The 16,593-nt window shown below is 44.7% G+C and overlaps 1 protein-coding gene across 3 annotated transcripts in view; it reads right to left on the reverse strand.

Annotated features, from left to right (window-relative positions):
- Nucleotides 1-114: 114 nt before the first annotated feature.
- The window catches only part of LOC133954955 (membrane-associated guanylate kinase, WW and PDZ domain-containing protein 2-like), a 69,723-nt gene continuing 53,244 nt past the window's right edge, over nucleotides 115-16,593 (reverse strand). Inside the window, exons 11-23 of one of the 3 annotated variants that reach the window (XM_062389561.1) lie at nucleotides 15,889-16,054; nucleotides 10,608-10,639; nucleotides 9,315-9,507; nucleotides 9,119-9,210; nucleotides 8,485-8,677; nucleotides 7,779-8,018; nucleotides 6,910-7,095; nucleotides 6,172-6,487; nucleotides 5,352-5,571; nucleotides 4,878-5,021; nucleotides 4,087-4,225; nucleotides 3,701-3,789; nucleotides 2,982-3,180 (exon numbers count right to left, since the gene is read on the reverse strand). In XM_062389561.1, coding sequence (XP_062245545.1) covers nucleotides 3,124-3,180; nucleotides 3,701-3,789; nucleotides 4,087-4,225; nucleotides 4,878-5,021; nucleotides 5,352-5,571; nucleotides 6,172-6,487; nucleotides 6,910-7,095; nucleotides 7,779-8,018; nucleotides 8,485-8,677; nucleotides 9,119-9,210; nucleotides 9,315-9,507; nucleotides 10,608-10,639; nucleotides 15,889-16,054 — 2,067 coding nt within the window. In that variant the 3' untranslated portion in view covers nucleotides 2,982-3,123. Of the gene's footprint in view, nucleotides 3,184-3,700; nucleotides 3,790-4,086; nucleotides 4,226-4,877; nucleotides 5,022-5,351; nucleotides 5,572-6,171; nucleotides 6,488-6,909; nucleotides 7,096-7,778; nucleotides 8,019-8,484; nucleotides 8,678-9,118; nucleotides 9,211-9,314; nucleotides 9,508-10,607; nucleotides 10,640-15,888; nucleotides 16,055-16,593 lie in introns of all 3 variants that reach the window. The other 2 variants (XM_062389560.1, XM_062389559.1) reach the window with 2 other exon arrangements.

A 16,593-nucleotide genomic window follows, 5' to 3' on the forward strand; every position in this document is an offset into this window, starting at 1 on the left:
CATTTGAGAAGTGGAAACAGAATTTAACACTTTCCCCATTAATTGATTAATCTATCAATTTATTGTTTCAGTGGTTATGAAGTAAATCAACAGCCAGAGAAGAATATTTTACACCATGTCAAGAGTTTATTTGACAGTATTTCAGAATATCTTTCAGTAAACAAGTTTTTTTATTTTTTAGCAAAATGTAATATATCAGTACTGTCGCATTTCATAAAAATAGTTGTTCACGTCTTTGAAACTACAGTATCAATGATACAGTAAACCATATTTGTAGGAATACAGCTGTACAAGGTGAATAGTACACAATTAACACTACACAGTTATACTTGATCTCAATGGGGATTTATGAACGTGCCATCCTTCACGGGTTCAGATAAAGCATTTTTTTTGTTTTGTTTCTGTTTACAAAATCACTCACAGCAGGCAGGGGGGGGGGGGCGGGGGCTGGATGACATAATCTCTCACCTACATACACTGAACACCTTCCTACGGCCTCATGGCGGGTCCCATGCTAATCGCTAACCTGAACCACAGGTGTATTCAACCTGTCCAGTCAGCTCACCAACATCCAGAGGACTTTTTACCCAGAAGACACTGGGACGACTCTTTAGGCACAGGGTTCGTGCTCGAGTTCCAGATCCAAACGCAAACGTCTCGGATCTGTTGTCATTCGGTCCCACTTTTAACGATGCTTATAATTTCTTCTTTTTAAACTTATATTTCCTTCAGTACTAAAAAAACGGTGGTGATTGATTTTGAATGAGAGCAAACAAACAATATCAAAATTGAGATAAATGCAGGAGGATGGTGACTTGATCTGTGGTTTAATAGCAGCATGCCTTCGACTCGACGGATGTCTCAATAAATGTATGTTTCACGGAAAATCGCCGCTTCCTGCGTGTGTGTGTGTGTGGAACAGACAAATAAAGCTGTAATTAACACACAACAGAAACCACGGTCCACTTAGATAATAACCCTGTCTGGAATAACGTTCACGGCTCGACTCTCCCAGGTTTACTCTCCGAGAAGAGGGTGTAATGCTACAGGCTACATCGTTTCCCCTCTTTCGAAACCAGGGGGGGACGAGGGCAATCGTAGACTTTGATTCGCTATAAAGCTGAGAGTGCATCAAGATAACTGCAGATACTGCTCGGTGTTAAGTCCGAAGGAAACAGGCCCCACAACTCAACGGGCTGCTGATATGTGTGTGCGTGGTCACTAACATCTGTTTTGCATTCGGTTCCCAGAACAAAACAAATCCCTACAGCTCTGCATTAGTTTGAGTAAGGCACTCCGCCCCACCTCGTAACCATCGGCCTCCTCCTGCCCGCACCGATGCCCCTCTCCCACAGTGATGTGGTGCACTTAGCACAGTAAAAGGCATAGAAATGGGAATTATAGACGGGACAGTTTTTTTTCTCTTTCCTGTTGAGCATCAAATGAAGACGGCACAGCTTCGAAATTCTGCACAATGACTGCATGGTTGACTTGTGATCTGGTTGTGTACATCACTCAGAACAGTATGATGAGTTCTTACTAAGCCAACTGGCGTCAGTCACCCAGAAGTTGAGTTTAATGAAAAAAAAGAAAGAATGTCTCACACGAGAAGCGACTGTTCGGCTCCACAGAGGATGTCCTCCCGATGTTCTACCTCTAGAAGACATGTGTTAGGACATGGTGGTTTACATCCATGCACATGACCACTGCCTCCCTCAGCAGTTTGGTGACTGTCACAGTCTTTGATATGTAGTCATAGCAGGGCCGCGGAAATATTGATCCTAAAATACTGTCCTGTGTTTTTTTGTTTTTTCTAACTACAACACTGCCTTGAAAAACACAGACAGGTTCGTTTTGAAGTTAACCAAATGTACATATTTATCACATCTTTACATTTACAGTATATGATATATAGGTAGGCGTGTGAGATCTTAACATATGTCGGGTTAACCACATGGGTCAGTGCCATGTCCTCCAGGAGTTTCAGTGTCACTTCCTCCCTCTGACACATTTGTCGTCTCATTTCTTGCCACTGCACAGAGAAAATGGAGCACAAGTAAACCTCTTGGATGCACATATGTCTCTCCCCGGAGACCAACCTTTTTCCATAGGGGGTTATGGTGCACTAACCGATGTGAGCCAGATTCCGTTGAGCGGTAAAAGTCTGTTAACTCAGACATCATCTCTCCGTCTGGGATCAAAGCATAAACTCTGGCAGCCGAGGGTCTAAAATGTCTTCATATCGAGTCCATCAGGGTTTATACTCTATGTCACAATAGCTGTGAACATTTGTCTGTTTTTTAAGGTGGCGGGTGTAATAATCATCTGGTAAGAACAAAACAAAGTATGATTTCAGAAGTAAATGGAGAAGAAAACCGAACAGAACGAGGGAGTGAGGGAGATTTACACTTGTTCTCAGATATCTGATGGTGAACTGAATGAGGAGCCAGACAGTGTGATCCAGTTCAAACCAGCTAGATCCTTTCTACCTGCTTACAGTGGAGGTCCAGGACCTCAGGGTGCCAGGCAGTTTATCAGACCCGGGAATGTTCCAGGGTCCGGGGGAGGCAGCTGCACTCCTCGCAGGAGGATCCTCCACAGTTTTCGAGGGGCAGCAGAGCCCACTGTGACCACCGGCCCTCTCCTCCTCTCTGAGGTACAGACCTCGAGACACCGGCCTCTCCTGGAGGTTGACATGTCCATCTCCACTTGCCAGAGAGGCTCCGTTTGAATTCACACTCACATATGCGTCCCAGGGCCAGACAGTGCTCATGGCCTGTGTGTGCAGGCCCTTTCTCTCACAGCAGGGGGAGCACGTCTCCTTCGGCCTCTCTCGTCTTTCGACGGACCTCCCCAGGACAGCTTTAGGAGGCAATGCCCGAGGCTGTCTGTCAACCAGTCCACCGTCCACCTCTCCAGACCCCTGAGGGGCTCCCTGCCCCCTGATGATGCCCCTCTGCTGGGTGGACCTGCCACCTGTAGCCCCTCTAATGGAGCAGTGGTCTGTCAGCTGTGGAGCTTTCTCTGCCATGCAAACTGTGGCCTCTAGGAGGAGTTGATGGGGGGAGTCTGGGGCTGAGGCTGGATGGGATGAGAGCAATGGAATCGGGTGGGGCTCGAGGGTCACTTCCTGCAGGGCAGAGTGGGCTGTAGAAAGGGAATCCCAGGGGTTGGTAGAGTCTGCTGGGCAGGGAACAGAACACAGTCAGCTGCACTGAGATGAAAAAGAGGAATACGACCAGCATGCACGTGCATAGAGAGAGAAAAGAGAGAGGAGAGGAGGAGAAAGAAAGAAAGATGTACAAAATAACACAGTGACACAACACATCCTGAGAAACCTGAGAAACCTGCATGCATTACATTACATTTAGCTGCAAACACCTGACCACGTGATTTGTTACACCCAATGCAAAGACTATATCTACACAGACAGTCGTGTGGGACTAGAGTTCATTAACATATTTATAATCATGTGACAGCCTTATCCTCACTGCTCTCTTCAGGAAGATGCAATTTCAACTGGAGAGGGTCACTTCTTATAATATTGCTTGTCTACGACAGCACAAACAACACATACACACATACTTCTGCTGTTTTCTCATGCGTCCACTCATGCACACATGAATGCATGCCTCGAGTAAATCCACCGAGCACACACATTAGACAGTATGGAGAGGGAGACGTGCAGTTTTTCACAAACCGTGTCTTTAGAGTGGCCCATTAGGAAGAAATAGGGGGAGCTTAGTGTGTCACCTTTCATGCACATGGAGAGGTTGGGAGGTACCATTCCTGAGGGAAGGCAAGTAAAAGTCTATACCAATCATTAGACTTAAAGCAGAGGGGCTAGAGAGCAGGTTGTTATTCTACCGTTTGATCCAACATAAAGAGAAGTTTAAATTCAGATGACGGAATAGAAGAGGAGTAGAAATGCAGACCGATATTAATACATGTTGTTAATATTTAGCATTTGCAAGAAAAAAGCAGTTCTGGTTAAAAACAGTGATCAGTTCAGGGACTAGCGACAAAGGCAGAGAAGAAAGGTTTGGACATTCGGAGACGTCTGTTTGTGTCTGGGGGGGGACTCACCATAATCTGGCACCTGTCCCGTGCCTCTCTTTAACAGCAGCCTGACCCGCCGGCCTCCCGCCTTGATGAGTTCAATGGCTCGGGCATGAGTCATGTCTCGAGTGCTGTCCCCGTTAATCTCTATGATCTGATCCCCCACCTGAAGGACACACACACAGAGGGCACGGCCAGAGTCTGTCAAACTGTGCTCGTCCAAAAGATGTTGTTTTTATATTGTTGTTTTTATGTTCAGTGCACCAACAAACGACACCAAGGCAGTTTCCTGTATGTGCAATCATACTTGGCAAATAAAAATAATTCTGATTCTGATTCTGAGATGACTGAACAACACAACCACCGGAGCAACCGGGAAATACACTTAGACAGAAGTTACAGAGGGTGAGCGGAGGGTTACTCTGTCACCTGGTTCACATGCACTTATTCTCTTCCTTCTCTAGCATGTTAGTCACAAGGGAGAGAAGTACAGACAGTAAAAATGAATATCTGAATTACCATCGGAAACAGTGAAGCAGAGCAGAGGAACAACAGAAGTATTTTCAAAAGGTAAAAATACTTATTGAGATTGAATACTTAGTGTTATACTTTTACAACAACTTTAAATCTACTTAAATATAACACAAGGACATGTGTGATTTTATTTTTGTCAGACGTCAAGATTTACAAACTTAGACGCATTGTCATGTGAGTGACTGGATTATTACACTTCATATCTTCATATCAAACCAACATTAATCATCTCCCAAAGAGCATTTAAACTTTATAAATGTCTGGTCTCATCTTCATCTCCTCACCCTCATCCTTCCATTACGTATGGCAGGACCGTCTTCAGCAAGGCGCAACACAAACAGGTCCATCTTGTACTCTCTGCCTCCGCGGATACTGAAGCCGAAACCTTTGGCACATTTCTCCAGCTCCACTGTGAAGTAATCGTAGTCCTGCAGAACAAAATGTACAGTGCATGCAACAACACCTAGAGCAAATAACAGCATATGACCATGGAGAAAAGAAGGATCTCAGGCACGCTCCCCGCTGTGTGTGTGTGTACTGCTTAAAACAAGGTCAGCTTAAAGGGATAGTTCACCCAAAAGTGGAAATTCACTCATTATCTACTCACCCCTAGGCCGATGGAGGGGTGGATGAAGTGTTTTGTGGACTCAAACATTTCACCCATCCCTCCATCGGCATAGTGGTGATTAGATAATGAGTGAATTTTCAGTTTTCAGTGAACTATCCATTGAAGCAGACGGTTGTTGGCGAAGCTGTACCTGGGGTCTGAAGTCAGCAGGGAGCCCCAGGGGGAACTGTGCTGCGGCGGGATGTGGTCTAAAGTCCAGCAGACCAGGCGGGTGTCGGTAGTCCAGGGTGGGAGGCTGTCGATAATCGGTAACCGGTGGGTGGCGGTAATCTACCGGAGGTTGCCTGTAATCAGTGAACGGAGGATGGCGGAAGTCAGGTTTGACATCCTGTCTGGCTTTTACCTCTGACCTGTGAGGGTAAAAACAGAGCTAAATGAGAGGAAAGGTTTGTGAAACACACAGGACCTGAAGTTCCCACCGAACTCAACCTCACATCCCCAGGATATCTCATAGACATGTACACGCTAACAGTTCAGCTTGCCATGAGAGGGAAGAGGGCATAAGGATCAGTGAGTGTGTGCAGGTGATGAGGCTCATCAGCAGGAGGATGGAAATATCACTCTGTGTTTTGAGACTTTTATCAAGGTCCCACTTGTAAAACGAGCACAAATCCAGAGCGCTGGGAGTGCTGCTCTCAGTGTCTTGATCTGACTCACATGCACTCACACTTTCAGAGTTTTGACACGGCACTGGGCCTGATCGCTGGGTTCCTGCATTATAGAAGAGATACCTTCAGTAAATTATTCACTGACACTGTAAGAGCTAAGTGGCGTTACGCAACAAAGTTGAAACCAGCCTGAAACTGAGAGTTGGACAAAAGACAGCTCGCTCTCATCTCTACACACCGTTGGATGTCGGTCACCTTTAAAACCTCCTTCAAGACACACAAACTGTTTAGCAAATCTCACCAAACGCTCCTGCTGGATGCAGACAACAGCATCCGTCTTACCTGCCGTCGTGGAGGTAGAGCTGTGGAGGGAGGCCGGAGGGCTGGCTGACCGGGCTCTGCTGGGATCCAGCTGGTGCGGGCTGGGAGGCTGCGGGCGCGGGAGGGCCCGTCGCTGCCTGACTTGTCTGAGTGAGTGTCTGGCCGGACTGGACAGGTGCCTGACCTGGCTGCGTGGCCGTCTGGCCCGGCTGGGGAGCTGTTTGGCTGGGCTGGAGGCTTCCTTGGCTTGGCAGGGCTACAGGGCTGGGCTGGGTCTGAGGGCTGTGTTTCTGGGTCATTGGGCTCTGCTTCTCTGAGCCGGGGCCAGAATGAGAACCTGTGAGGGAAAGAGAGTCAGACAAGAGTTCATCCTCGGTGGAACATATCAGCCTCTGAAGGTGGAGAGATGTAGACAAATTTGAAAGAGATGCTCAGGAATTTTAGTTTTGTAGCAATATATTTGATAAAATGAGTGAGTTACCTGCTGAATAAAGCTTGTTATAAAATACGCAATCAGAACATTTTATAGTTTCTCAATGTCATTAGTCAAGGTTGAAAAAATGGTTGCTCTTGCTGAACATTAGAGTTTGCTTTGGCTTTTTTTCACATCCGAATAGTTCACATAAAGTTTCACCTTGGCCAAACGAAATAAAATATATCCTGTTCACTGAATTCAGTGAGTTTTCATCTTCAAGCTCAAAGACAAACCTAAACAAGTAGCCACTAAAAACTCCCATTGACAATCCCTCAGACACTCACCCTCCTCTGGAATGATGTGCAGCGTGACCGTTAGCCCAGCGTCTTTGATGAGCTTGACGATATCTGCGTGAGGCATGCTGATGATGGACTGTCCGTTCACAGCCAGGATCCGGTCGCCCACCTTCAGCTTCCCGCATCGGTCTGCCGGGCTGCCCTCGATGATTCGTCCTATTTTATGAGGCACAGCTGGAGACAGACAGAAACGAGGGGAAGGATAGATGTGGAAACAGTGGAGTCAGTTTATACAGAGTAAGTTTTAAAGCAACAGTTTTTCTACAGATATAAATATGTTTAATGAAGCTCTATCACTAACCTTTATATTTTATCTTAATATCTTTTATTGCCTAGAATATCTACAGAAAACTGAAAATTATTATCAATATTCTTTGAGTTGTAGATAGATGTTCCTGTCACGTGTGTATTACTACAAATCGACTCAAGAATCCCACAATCTGTTTAAAGACAGCAGCTCTACTTAGTGTAACCACACAAAGACGCATTTAACACTAGTAACACTTACTTTGCTTTGAATTAAGATCAATAAGAGACTAAATAAATAGACCTTGGCTACTGCAAGTTCTCTATCTATTGGCTCGGATAAGAAACACCGCTCGAGTTAATAAATTGGTAGGGGACCTGGAGCCCACTGGTTATTAGTAAAGCAGACACAATGAATATTAGACTTGTACTCCTGTTTTACTCGGAGTAGAAAAAAACAATCTGATCTCCTATAAGTGCTTTTAATAAATGTTTAATATTTAACGGTTTTCTCACATATAAGACCGACAGAGACATCATGTCACTCCCTCAGGATCGTTGGTCATTAGGATTTGCGTAGATTTACAAATCTTTAGCTTTAGGCAACTCACTGATGACAGCGGCGTTCTCCGGTCTGTTCAGGGAGCTGATGATGACGAAGCCGAAGCCCTCGTTCTCCTTGCGGTGAATAACCACATCACTGGTTTGCAGCCCGGATCCCTCTGGAGGAGAGGTGGCAGCGGGGGCAACGATGGCTGGAGGGCCCGAGGCCGAGGCGGCGTCGCTGCGTGGGGAGCTGTGTTGGGTCGACACTGAGCCGGGGCTGCGGCCGTTCACAGGACACAGTTCACCTGGAGGAGAGGAAGTGAGGGCAGTGCTACTGTAAAACACAATCAGTTCACTCACAGAGGCTATTTATTCCTTTTCAAAAGCAGCTCAAGATGTAGCCACCGGAGGAATTCCAGGTCCGCACACTTCTGCACCTGCAGCTGGGATTCTCTGTAGAGGTCTAAGTGTGCATGTCTGCCCCATGCCATCACTGTTGTATTACACTTAACGACCCAAACCACAGAGGCAGCTACTCTGCTCCCAGTGAACAAAGGATAGACGTGTGATCTACTTCTGCAGAAAATGTGTGTGGGTGAGAAGAACACGCAGATCCCACACACAGATTGTCAGCATGTGTGTCCTGTCCAAGTCGTCTCTTTTCCCCCCGATGCCAGTGAAATGTGCAGCATGTTCTCCAGGCTTAGTAAAGTGTGACAAAAAAAACAAAAAAAAGAACAAACAAAATAAACAGATCAAACTTGTGCTCACCAGGCATTTGCACTCTCCTCCTCACAGTCAAGCTGACTTGACCGTTGCGAGCAGCCGCGTGCATCAGGTCTATCACGTATTTGTGCGGTTTCCCAGCAACCACGTTTTTATCCACAGAGATGAGCTCGTCCCCGGGTTGAAGCCGCCCATCGCGCTCAGCGGGCGTGTTCTCTATGATGGCGCCGATAACAATCTGTTCAAAAAGAAAATCAATATTAGCAGCATAGAGGACGGCGAGGGGGACGAGTCAGAGACGCAGGGAAATCACCCGATCGCTTCTTTATCGAGCTTCTTAGAGTCGTTTTGGATGAGTGGAACTTTTTTTTTTCCACTTTCCAAATATTGTGCCGCCATATTCTCTATGTATCACAGTTTGCATGCTGGTGGACACTTGCACACGTTGGCAAGGCGTTACTTCAGTATGGGAGGTACTGAGCAGTTAGAGGGTGGGTGTGTGTGTGTGTGTGTGTGTGTGTGTGTGTGTGTGTTTGGATGGATGTCATGTCTGTTGCGTGAGCTGTAACTGGATGAATAGTGTGAGATGAGGTTAAGTGCAGGTTGGTGTGTATGAGGTCAAAAATGTGTGTGGTCCAGCCCGTCCCATACGAGCCTTGTCACGGGCGTCCGGACTCACAGCCTGCACGGCCTCGTCTCCCCCCAGGATACGGAAGCCGAACCCGGTCTTCTCCCTCAGCAGGTGCACCTCCACCTCCTCATACTCTGGACCTGGCACGCAGAGAGGCAGACATATACATTTAATTTCATCCTCTACTATGTGTGTGACGCGACAGAACGCTCCCTCTACCATTAACTGAAGGGTCTATACTCACGCCGGCTCTCGTAGATGGCTCTCGACTTCTCATAAAGGTCATAAGGGTCAGGTTTGCTGAGGTCGAAGCCTTCGGTTGAATCAGGCACAGAGGTGCGGTGCTGCGGCTGGTTCGGGAACGAAGTGCCAGGCGGCAAGAGCTGACCGGACAAGCTCGCCTGTGGGCTGCCATGTGGGTCCCACTGGTCTGTCAACTGCAGGAACGAGAGATGTTTATTTGAAGGTATGGGATCCCATGTTAACCGTGCACCAACATGCCTGTTCTCCAGTTCATGGAGGTGAACAGAAGAACCCTAATCCCCATCGATCCAACACAGGTTACTTTTGGTTAAAATGTGACACTTCAAGAACAAGACATGAAAATGAGAGTTGGAATCTGACGCCACCTCCCACTTGAACAACGGAATACTGCGTTCTAATGGACCAGTCTAATCTGTGTAGTATTGGATTCGTTTGGGGCGGCTGTGCATGATGGAGCATGTGTTACTTCTTGAATCAGCTGTAGATTGATCAACATACACTGAATGATCTGTTTTTCAAGCTTTTCATACGACTAAAGCAGCCTAGGACGTGACTGGAAGTTGCAATGAGGTAAAACAGCTTTCTAAGTCGATATAATAATGAATTTACATCCCTTTTAACAATTTAAACTCACTCTTACATACAGAGGGCTTTACAGTCAAGCTCCTGCATTTTGTGGCTGATCTACTTCACCCTCCTCACTCATCAGCGTGCTCTCCTAGGTCCACTAAGCTAATTCACTTGTTCCCGCCCACACACTTTAAGACTCATGGTGCTGGAGCTTTTGACGCTGTAGAACCTAAACTGTGGAAGATTTTGCCACGAAGGTCTGACCATTATCTGGATTCTGTAAAAAAACAGAAAAAGACCCATCTGTTGAAACAGGCGTCCGGGGAATCTGTTTGTAATTAAACTTTATTTACTCACTGAGATGAGATGAGATTCTTCATGTCGGAATATTCAGACTAATATCATGAATGATTGCTGATGGTACGAGTTGTAACAGCTGCAGTGTGAGTGTGAATCTGAGGAGCTTTTTCCCATCTGGCTGGATCTGATGTGATCGAACCAATGAGCTCAGGTCAGGAGAGACTGGTTCATTTTACAATAAAGCAGAAGACAAATGCCTCCGAGGCAACAACAACGATCCTATAAACTGCTTTTTCACTTCTTGGCTTCAAAAAACGAATCACACACGGACAAACCCACACGAGCAAACACACAGTGGACATACAGCGAGTACGCAGACGCACATTTGGTTCAATCACTGTACCTGTTTGGACGCCTTCCATGGAGAGATGTGGCCTGAGGGAGGAAGAAAGAAAACACAGATGAAAGAGAGCAAACGCCAACGATCCGTCAGTTCCTTATCAAACACCAAAATACAGACAATAAGAATTATACAAACAACAACATGTGTAATGGAAGCTTCAGTTTGTGAAAAGGTTTCTGCGAATGCGAGTGTTAAAATACTCAGTTTCACATTCGTCTGTTTTGACTTTGTTTGTGTAACTTTTCCTGAACGGGTTTTGGTCGTTGCGTTTGTTTTCAACATAATTACATCATTAGCTGCAGGCAAAAACAAGGACCCCCCCCTCCCCCGAGCATGCACCCACACACGCACACACACACTTATCTCTGTAGGTCATATTTTATCTGCATGTAGAAAGCAGAGAGCACTATGCAACAATCTCATCAGCACGGCTCCCCTGTGATTCCACTGAATCAAAGACATTCACTACATTTATGCTGCTGAGACCCAGTTAGACGTGAAGGGGGAAACATGCGAAGGCGGCCTCGTGTGTAAACATTAAGTCTGAATCTCTACACATGTGGATAGAAACACATACAGACATTCATCATGCACAGAAGACTCCCGCTGCACCGCTGATGAATCCTTTAACAGATTGGACGCTTGTAAATTATCCTTGGGGGGAATCCAGATATATAAAATTTGGTTTATGAGATTTGTGAGGAATGGATTCAATAAATCTATGGAAGTCTCTCAAACAACATCTGCCTGCTCTTTTAGATGTGGAAGATTGGCACTTGGCAACGGCCCAGAAATCAGCGAGCCACGGGAGATTTGAGAAAGATGACATGTGACACATCACTTCCAGTCCATGAGAAGATAAAATGAAAAGTAAATTCATCTCTGCCAGTCCCTACGCCGCTTAACTTTTTGTTTTTTCACACTTTTTAACCTTAGACCTCCACTCAATTAATTACAACTACCGGGTAATTATAATCAAAAGCAGAGAGAAATAAATCTCCTCCTGTCTGTTACTGCCAGAAAGGTTTGAGGAGAGCTGTCTGTGGTGCTGAAACGATTGAGCACCGTGGCAGCAGCAGAGGGAGCGCTCAGAGGGAAGTTGGGAGTAATAACCGGATTCTGCAGGGAATACAGGCCTTCAGGGACACTGCTAAGGAATTCTAATAACTCATTCTCATGAAACATTCCTTAATGACACACTGGAATGAGTGCTAGCTACCAGGCAATTGTCCACTCATACTTAAGAGGAGCGTCATCCTTATGGATGCATTACAGCTTAATTTAAATGGTAATCCAGTTCATTGACATATGTGCCGGATGTGTAGTGCACTCGTATGCACGCTGATGAATTACAAATGAATGACTGGTAGACAGGTTTCACGTGGCGTCTCTCTCTCTCTCTCTCTCTCTCTCTCTCTCTCTATCTTTCTCTCTCTCTCTTCTCAGTGGTCAGATAGTCTGGCAGGCCGCAGTCACAGACTAGCCTGCTGAGTTCTGGAAGGCCTTCAGATCCGCCTGATTGGCTCGTGCAGCCAGACAACCTTTTCTTTGTTGCCATGATCTGCATCCTTATTGGTTGAGCAAAATGTCTCCAGCCTGTGGTTGGCTCGACTTCAAATTGGGATGTCGGGAAGGAGCTGTGAACACGACCAGAGCTCAGTGGAACTCTGGCAGAGAGCCCACGCTACAGCGGAGCAGTCAGACGCAGAGACAAACACACACACACACACACACATAGTCACACATTCAGCAGAACACCTTGTCTGTAACATAAAGGACCAATGCTCCCAGTCACATATCTGCAGTCATGTGTGCTCCCTGAATTCCAATGAATGCAGGATTTCTGTGCTCTGCAAAGATATCCTGCATCTGCAAACACAAACAGGCCTACTCCTTCCTGATATTTTGCATATATGAGTCAGAGAAGGGGCCTTATCCTCTTTCCCCCTACAAGGAGGAGAAAGACACACACACAGAGCCAGAGAGGTTCCTGGTGGGTCAGGCCGATAGGCCCTGTGGGACCTCTGTCTTGATTTGTTTGACAGCTAGCACTGATTTCAGCTTCCTATTTAAATGGCGTATCTGACAGGGAAACATGTGTGTGTCTTTGCAAAGGTTAACCACCAGGTGGCAGATGTTTGCTCTGCACGGACATAAGATTAACTGCTGCTCACTGCCAACACACACAAACATGCCCACATGCACAGGCACGCACAATGTATTATTTTTATATTCCTGCAGCAAACACTTGAGTCATTTGTGCTGCTTATCAGACTCAGTTTTAACGTAATAAGGTGATTGAATAATTCACTGAACAACATGCACAACACAATCAATTCACTCGCATAAAGCAGCACTTTGCCAGTTCATCTCCAATACATGTTGATCATGCTGTGTCGGGTGGAGACAACAGGACTGGCATAAAATCAGAAAAACAACCAGCAGCACTGGCATCAGATGTTCTGATGTACCAACATCACTGTTGTCTCCATTGTTTTTCACATCTGCATTGCAATAATTAACACTGTCACACTTCAATTAATTCAACCTGAGATGCACATGAGACTGATGGCCTTCATTCCTAATTAACTATAACTCATAAATGGAAAAGCTGATCTATAATTCTTTTCATCTCAGAAATGAAAAGAATTTTCAAAGGAACTCTCCTGGAAAACTAAAAAGTGAAAATGACAGCATGAGAATGAAAAGTTGAACAAAGAGCTTCTGGGCGGCTCGTGGACAGCAAAAGGTGAAACTGTGAACTTTGTCTTTTTAAAAGGCCAAACAAGAGACAGTGTTAGACTCTCTGGACTCACATCTTAAATCACCGCAGGACAAGCTCTCTGTGTGTGTGTGTGTGTGTGTATGTGTGTGTGTAGGTGTTTGTCAGATGCCCATGGGCTCAGCAGTTCACGCAGCCTATAGGTAATTATCAAGTCATATTTCACCCTGTGCCCAGATCACGTTTCAGAGCGAGACACACAAATATAAAACTTTCACGTGTGTGCAATTTAACTTCCTTGCAGGTGGCCAAGCTAGCAGCAAATAGTCAAAGTGGGGAAATGGCCACACTCCATGGCGCTCTGGCAATATTACAAGAACCCTGCACTTAAAACTTTCCCACTGTGAAATCTTCTCTCATTCCCCATTTCAGGTAAAAACACCATTTTGATTTATATTCTCAGACCAAGGGTATGTGGTCTTTTGCCTCATTCACTTCAAGAGGAAAGTAAAAAGCTGAACGTGTGCAGGAGAAAATTGCAGGTGGTGAGGAGCAGCTTGTGTCAGTGCAGCGGCTTGTTACAGAGATTGGACATGAGGCATTATGGAAAAACTCTAGACCTGAATTTTTCCCTTTTTTCGAAATACACAAAGAGCTTAAACTGAGAGCAATCAAAAATATATTTTTCAGGTTTAAGTTGAAACAGTGGTACCATGTGAGAATGTTCCAGAGGAATCAAAGATATTAATGAATCATTTAAATGTACATTTGGAGCTTTTTGGCAGCAACTGTGCGTGATCCAGTATCTCATCATAACTGACCATTTGTACTCAGAAAACTGTAAAAATGCTTTTTTTTTTATAATCAAAGCTTCATCTTTTCAGAATTCAGATATCAGTTGGTACATGAAGAACAGCATCCTGCCAACCAGCTCAGTTTGCCAGGGAGACACTCTCATTTGTTTTGAACAGGAGTGGCTCCAGTGGGAATGTTACTGCTTTCCCCACAGCACTGGTGATGTTGCCTGTCATCCCAGAGCTCCACTGCCTCTTACATGTTCAGCTGCTTTATGATAAAACACTTCCCCATATTCAAGCTTCAATAGAAAAGATAAATGACATGTTGGGGATAACGCTGCACGGGAGAAAACATGGTGTCTCACACACAACAGTCACTAAGACATCTGCTTTGCATTCTTTGTGTATTCTCTGCATGAGTCAGCACATATGAAATACATTAAATAACACAATGTTTTCAAATTCAAGTAGTAATAGGCTGTTTGCTGCTTTAATGATCCAATTTTCCCTAAGGTAAAAATTTAGGTTTAATATTGGTCTGTACAACAATCCAGAATTAATAAACTTTTTAGTAAATCACTATTGTTTTCTCAAGACTTAGTATAAGTTATGCAGTTTTTCCTCGGGCTAAATTCTTCATCTACCGTCAAAACTGTTAAATATTCCAAAAATAAAATGTCACCTGGAGACTTGAATAAAATTACATGAAAGTGTTCAAAAATAGAACAGGTTTCAAAATGATCATTATCAGAATCTCTCTGACAGTCGATTTCAATCCGAAGTCAGATTATATTTAGCTGGACAGTCGCTCTGCACTGGACCCCTTCTTTATGTTTGCAACTAATATTTTGGTCTTGCAAAAGGTGCAGAAAAGCCACATGCACTTTGACATTAATCGTACTATAATTATTTTCACCACAGCTAATGACAAATATAGATCAAGGAGTGTCAGCAGGTACTAAATGGGATCTAACGTGTTTGTGTGAACATTTTTATTCTGGGCCTCCACTACAGTAGATTTGCATTAGTCACACCTCAATAAAAAGTCCTTATTTATGTCAAACTGCCTGTGACACAACTCGTCATTGAGGCGTCTGACTGAAACAACATCAGCTCCGGCCTCCTCAAAAGTCCACTTTCTTCTGACTCAGAGCCACACAAGTTTATCAGTGAGCATGAGGTGCTCCTCATCATCCAACAGTAAAACTAAGTAGCTAGTAGCTAATAAACTGGATGTAACTGAATGGAAATGGCTAAATCCATCAGTACATGTTCAAGCCTGATGTGGAACATGAGAGTGGACAGGATGAACATCCACTGCAACACAGATTATATTATGACTTTACATTCTGACCATGTGACTGAGAAGTGGCGCTAGTTTGTAAATGTGGGAACAACGTGCAGAATATCTGGAAATATAGAAGCCCATTCTATTGCTGAACAGTGAACCTGCACTGTTGGTTATTTGTATGCCAGAGTATATTAAAGCCAATAAAACTACTTGACTGTTTTGGAAAAATGAGTTGTGTTCGGAAATATATGAATCTGTGCGAGTCACATATAGAAAGAAAACATTGGAACCAAGCCTTCAATCTGAAATCTGAACTTTTGATTCTGCACTTCGTCAACATTTAAAATAAATGTTTAAAAAAATATAGAATGATAAACGGAAAAGAGTGAAGTGGTACTGGAAGTGTATAAAATAACAACCAAGGAGACAAACAAAGAGAAAAGAAAGAAGGGAACAGTTCCTCTCTCTCACCTGTTCCTCTCTGTATGAGGAGCGTTGCCTCGGCTCCCACAGGACACTCTTTCAGCATCTCCACCACTCGCCCGTGTCCGGCTGAGGCCACCGGCTGCTGGTTCACCTCCAGGATCAGGTCTCCCTCTATCAGCCCCGACGCTGCCTGGGAGCCCGGGTCCAGCACCTGCAGCACAGGAGCATGACGTGTCAACCCACAGTCAACTTCATCTGCTCTGATCTAATCTGTGCTGAGAGATATTAATGAATCACTTTCATTCGGCAAACCAGTTATCTATGGTTGGTTCATAAAGCCGTTTTATTTTAAATGATATCAACTGGTTCAAAAATCAATCAAGAAACTTTATACTGATTAAAGGTTTATAGGACCAATCATTCATTCAAGATACTTTAAAGTGCAATTACTTAACTCCCGTAAGCAGAGTTTTTATTTGTTTAAAGAATAATAAGTCTTGAATGTCGAATATAAAGCAATTACGTGTTAAGACAGATGTAGCTACATAAGTTTTTATGTAGCTACATAAGTAAATAAGACAGGGATGAGAAATAGCATCTGGGACAATGAAGCTTATCTGTTCTTCTCTGCCTGGACTACACAGGTTAGGAGTTCTTATTCTATGCACTACTGGTCGAATATACGAACACTTTCCCCAGGTTAATGTCTCAGTGTTTCTGCAATGAACGCACATAAATTATAAAGACTAA

The sequence above is a fragment of the Platichthys flesus genome, chromosome 6 (genome assembly GCF_949316205.1).
Source record: "Platichthys flesus chromosome 6, fPlaFle2.1, whole genome shotgun sequence".
NCBI classification, from domain to species: domain Eukaryota; kingdom Metazoa; phylum Chordata; class Actinopteri; order Pleuronectiformes; family Pleuronectidae; genus Platichthys; species Platichthys flesus.